The 6,082-nt window shown below is 37.7% G+C and overlaps 1 protein-coding gene across 1 annotated transcript in view; it reads right to left on the reverse strand.

Annotated features, from left to right (window-relative positions):
• The window catches only part of LOC108778580 (tyrosine-protein kinase Drl), a 75,611-nt gene that overhangs the window by 758 nt on the left and 68,771 nt on the right, over positions 1-6,082 (reverse strand). The window contains exons 6-8 of the mRNA XM_018545798.1: positions 1,352-1,508; positions 596-863; positions 2-178 (exon numbers count right to left, since the gene is read on the reverse strand). Of these exons, the coding sequence (XP_018401300.1) occupies positions 2-178; positions 596-863; positions 1,352-1,508 (602 nt within the window). The remainder of the gene's footprint in view (position 1; positions 179-595; positions 864-1,351; positions 1,509-6,082) is intronic.

The raw sequence follows: 6,082 nt of genomic DNA on the forward strand, positions 1-6,082 counted from the left end.
CGCTGTACTGTATTCGTTACGTTGGAGACTCTCTAGGGCCATCCAGCGTATGGGTCGGTTCTCGTTATCACCGAGACAATGATAGTCCTGAGGGAAGAGATCTCGAGCCAGGGCAGCGTCAGCTAGTCTCACACGGAGACTGCCCGGTTCGATTATGCAATTTCTGGCAGCAATATCCCTAGAAATTATCGATTTTACGATGAAAATTATCGTTGACATTTTGGTGAGAGCTATGTGTAGCGATCATGTACACCGCAAGGAATAACAACATTATCTTTAATGATAGCTCTGATCGCAACCCACAATCTATTTTATTATTTATTCAAATAAAATAAATAGATTTTTAAGCCAATTTATGCCTGATTTAATAATATATAATTATTAATTATATAAAAATAAGTTTATTTGTGATATAATTCATATTGTTCTGAGAAGTTTGTTGAATAACGAACTATTATATTATGTTTTTATTTTAAGCTAGAAAATTACTTACGCTTAAATTAGAAAAAAAATTGATAATTTATGATAACACGCGATAAAATTTATTTATTATTGATTTCATAGAAGACGTAAATGATGTTTTAGGCCAATTTACCTGTGTAGCAGACCTCGCCCATGAAGAAACGCTCCAGCTCGAGCAACCTGCGCACCAACATGCACCAAATCTCTGGTCACGGGATGGTGATTTCCATCCGTAAGGTAGACCTTCAGGTTAAGCTCACCAGGCGTGCTTGTATAAGCCAGTAAAGGACATGAACTGTCCAGACAAGCGGCCGCCAAAGAGGCGATGTTTGTATGAACTAATCCAGCCAGTTGCGAGCCTTCCACCACCAAAAGAGAAGCTTGGTAAGCGGATGCTACCTCTAAAACAAACAGTATTATCGAGTATCAGTGATAGTTTAATTAAAGCGACCACATGTTTATCAGAAACATTTGTTTTATCGGAAACCTATTTTTCTGTGTGTTGTTTTAAAACTGTTTATTTTGGTAATACATTCAATAATTAACTAAAATCACGTATAAAAACAGATTTATAATTATTTAATTTTACTAAATGTTAATCTATCCAACCATGTAGGATCATGGATAGCCGATAGTGGATATAATAACTTTCTATTTTATCTTGAACAGATATTCTCTTAATCTATCATTTTAATCTTTTTCTCGAAAAGATGTTTGAGGTATGATTTTGCATTAATTTACAAATTTGTTAAACAAATTATTTTTTGTTAAATTGAAAATTTCAACTAACAAAATAATGTATTCCTTTAAAAATCTGTAATCGCAATAAATGCGACTTGCATTGTGTATGATTATTTAACATTATTTTTTAACTAATAATAAGTCCTACCTGTAACCGTTTTTATGATGACTTCTTGCTCCCGTCCAGCTAACTCCAAAGTTCCTTTGTATACGCGACCGAAAGTCCCTTCCTGCACGAGAGTACGGCAGTATAACGCCGATCTCGATACTGCGAGTGCTCGGGCCTTTTCACACGGATCGGTCGACTAAAAATCCATAAAACATATCCTCTAAACTAATTTGATAAAAATAAAGAATATTTTAAAGAGGCTATTATGTGTATAATAAATAGATTTACTGAATAAAAATTTGACTCTCAATAATAATTAATAATAATAAGTAATAAGCAATAATAAGTTAAACAAGATCACTATATTAATGAAATAAGTAAAAAAGCAAAACACAATTGAGACTAAATATTGTTGCTTAATAATAATAATAATATTTCTATGTAAATTTTAAATCATCTTGCAATTATTTGAACTGTGAGCTAATTATTATTGAATTTACAACGCAATTATAAATTAAATTGGTTATCGATTTGTTATTAATACTATTATATTAGTGTCTTAAAATACTCTAAAGAATTTATAACAAAAACTGTTATCTCAGCCAGGATTCAAACTTCCTGACTGTCCAGGATGGATACTTTTTTTAATTTGATCACCAAGTGATAATATTTTTATATAATAGTTTACATAAAAATATTATAAGCCACCAATATTTAGCCTTTCAACCATGTTTGGCTCTTCTTTACTTATATTTGATTTGTTAATAGCAAGAAGAATAGTTTCTCTCTCTAGAATAAAATTACAAAAAGCGAAGGACGAAAAATGTAATTGTCGATGAGAAATGAGTAAACTGCGCGTGATTATATATTAGTATTAACAACCCGAGCCCTGCTGTCGTTTAAAATCTCAATTGCGCGTGGGCGCGCCTGCATAATTCATAACTTCTGAAAAAAAAAGACCTCATCAGTTGGGGATTCATTAAAAAGGCATTTGTCGTGTGTAAGGTGACGCCGCGCCGACGACGAGACCTCGGCGCGGGTCCTCCGGGGACGCGTAGGGAAGAATCCTCCTCCGCCCCCGTAGGTCGTTATGGCATCGCCGCGCGGTCCTCTTTGTTCGCCAGGCGGATTTCCATCGGAGTCGACGTAAAACGCGAGAAAGCTACGCGGACGCGCGCACGGGAGGGGTGACTATTCATTAATTTCAATTTTCCGGAGTTTTGCCTTCGACCCCCGCCCGTTCCATTTGGACGTACGCACACGCGCACGCCCACGTATATAGACGGAAACGAGCGGCGCGGCGGGTGGAGAAACAGGATGGAGACATGACGGGGAGAAATGAAAAGGAAAAAAAAAATGCGAAAGGAGACGACGTAAAAACCAGTTCGAAACACGTCGATGCGACCGCACTGCGAAATTACCGGGCGATATATTGGATTCGAGAAAGGGGTGCGCGACGGCGGCGGCGGCGGCAATTCGAATGGCCGGTAACGCCGTTCCGGGGTTGATTCCGGGGATTGGTCCGCGGAGTGGTCTCGGAAATTATTTACGAAATTCCCGGATAGCGCGGGATGCTCGGTGAAAATGCAAACACCGCGGCTAATTCCGCGGCTTATCGGGGTCTGTGATTATTGCAGAGGCGAATTGTGTCGGCGCGTCTGGCGAACGTTGTTTTCGCACGAACAACGGGAAAGCCTGAACGCGGACGAATTCGCAATTCGTCGATTTCGCTTTCCCTCGCGGTTATATTTTCTTCTTTTTTCCCCTGCGGTTTGGGTGCCTATGTATGCGCTCGCGTGTGCTTTTTTTTTTTTTTTCGTTTTCCGATGAAAATGTGATGAGCGAGGTGGAAATTGCTGGACGGGGGGCCGCGCGACGCGTTAAAGGTGCGAATGGAATTCGTTGTGTTGCGTAACGAAGCTATAAATATAAATTAGATTGGGATTTTAAGAATTAAAGTGTTTCATATATTCTTTTCAGTAATTTACTCTAACGTGATTAATCTAAAAACTTTTGAAATAATTTTTAATTAAATATTATGCTGCGTGATTACATGATCGTTGCGTTCAGTAAAGTATTGATCGCTATTAAATTAATGTTGGTAGTTCCGAAGAAAATACATCGATATATATATACAAGCGAAATGAACCGATTATTGTATTATTACTTCTTTTCCAGCTCTTCATATGTTTTGTAACTATTACATACATTTTATATTTATAATATATTGTTAATGTTTATAATACTTTTTGTTTACTGTTTGCCTTAATTTATTTATTAATCAAGCTGTTGAATATATTACTCAGGCTAGGAATTAAATCATTATTTAGCTGTAGCTCGCTTTTTGTCTGTAATTAATATCTTTATTTATATCGTATTTACAAACGCATTATTCAATATGTCTTTTTATTATTTACACATTCAATAAAGTAATTATTATTATTATTAAGTTAACAATTCATGTTCGCGTTCTGAATTAAAAACAAAAATCAAGATTTGAAATCGAATAATTCATCGCGTATTACTTATTTATCAAAACTAAAATAATGGAAGATACGTTTTGCCGTTTGGTTAGACAACTATCCGAAATTTTTCGTACATCTAGTAATGGATATTACTTCGCTATTTACATTACGGAATCAGAATCATAGTATCGACCATGTAGCGCCACGGGCAGAGCGTTTTTAGCTCATCCAGCGCGGAGCAGCAATTTGATTTATTTACTGAAAGGCTTTCGTCAAACATCACGTTCGTTCGTTCACTCATTCGTTCGTTCGTTCGTTCGTTCGTTCGACCCGCTGAAGGCGCTCTAAAAGCTTCGTTTTCAGACTACCACGCTCGACATGCCCACAGCACTTTTAATTCGACCCCGCCGATTTAATAATACGGTTTTCCGTCTCCCTCGATTAAAGCGGCGCTTCGGCACGACGGAACGGAACTTCGCGGACGTGAGAATTAATTAAATCGAAGAATCAGCTTTTATGTAACCCTGCGTAACTAATATAACGTGACCGTTAACTGATATAACACGATATATGAAGTAATTGATAAATCAACGGCGTCAATTGCTAACGCGACGTCTGAACTTTTGTAATTCTATAGTATTATTATCTTGAATGATTACATATTTTCAATCCCCTGAAAATTATTACAGACATAATATACCGCGTCGCCTCAAATGGTTTATAAGATAAACTGTTAGACGTTCGTTTTTTGTAAAGTAACTGTTGCGCCCAAATTAGCTGTTGGATGCGTTAATAGAAAAATAGAATTTTGAGTATAAAATTTATTTTAGAAATTTTATGATGATTAGAATAATATACGCGAGGTTATTTTTTTATTTATATATCTTTTGTTTGTAATATTTTCAAAACAGTAATTAAGTTTGTTCGCGTTACTTAAAGTTCTCACAAATTTTTGCACTTAAAATGAGATAACTATATATTTGGACATTGAAGAAAGAAAAAGCAAAGATGTGTTAAGCGCAAAAATTGCAATCAACACGGATAATAGATCTGGTGTAATTTGATAATCAAGCAAAATTTTCTTCGCAGAAAAATAATGCAATAGTCAAATTGCACATATACACAAGAAAACCTTCTTATGTACAGCTCTAGTTTCTTAATTACCTGGTTAACTTATGGTTTAAACTTAATCTCACTTAATTTAATAATGTAAAAATTATGATTTTCTTAATCACTAAACTAATGGTTTTGTAGTGGTAACTTTGAAAGTTATTCACTACAGAAACCATCAGTCAGTGGTCATTAATAGACAGAAAAATACAATCTTTACGTTTACAGTATTATTAGGTTAAGCCTAATCACAAGTTAACTAATAAATGAAAAACCGGGCCTTAAGATTAATTTCCTCGTGTGCAACTCAAGCCCGTTTCTATCAATGTAATTTAATTTTAATCTTGGTTTCATTATTTCTATATTTTATTTCTAATTCTAAGAATTAGAAAGGATGAAGTAAGTTGAACCGAGATTAAATAAAAACGGACATTAGATAAATATTATAACTGCTCGTTTGTTATTGTAAGTACAAAATGCGAAGATCCAATACCACAAACATGCAGGTCGGTTATCTGCTCTCGATCGCGATCACCGCAATGGAAGTGCTCGCAATTTTTACGAGGGGAAAAAAAAAAAACATCGACTATTGGTGTCCCCGCACAGACCATGCGGAAAATGCCGGATCGTCAGGCCATTCCGCCATTTCGTTGCGCCTGACTCTCTCGCGTGGAAATCCACGGCGGCAGATCCAGGAGGAAAGAGGACGTGTGTTTGTCTTCGTGCTGAAGATCGTTTCCTCTGATAGACAGCGTCAGGTAATGGCTTCCCCAGCAATGGGATCTCAAGCGTATCGTTTTACAGGGTGGGGTAAGACGCTGTCGCTGGATTACGTCAGTCGGTCGGTCGGTCCGTGAGACGCCCTCGGGACGACTGGGGACGCGAAGAGGGTAAGGTTTTCACGAAGGTTCATGGCTACATCAATCGGTCGGTGTACGTGCGTACGTGCTCGACGTACGTACGTGAGCGTAAACTGTAGGCGGTATGCGCACCCTGAGGTCGCCTCTGTGTGCACGTTCATAGGGTCGGTTGCGTTCGAGACGGAGCGTCGCGTCGCGTCGCGTCGGAGGGTTCGGGCACATACGCGCGTGTACCCGGTAAATTGATCCAAGATCAAAGCCGAAACAATCACAGGACCCACTTCCAACCGCTCCTCTCTCTCTCTCTCTCTCTCTCTCTCTCTCTCTCTCTCTCT

Source organism: Cyphomyrmex costatus, unplaced genomic scaffold (assembly GCF_001594065.2).
Source record: "Cyphomyrmex costatus isolate MS0001 unplaced genomic scaffold, Ccosl1.0 scaffold502, whole genome shotgun sequence".
NCBI lineage: Eukaryota > Metazoa > Arthropoda > Insecta > Hymenoptera > Formicidae > Cyphomyrmex > Cyphomyrmex costatus.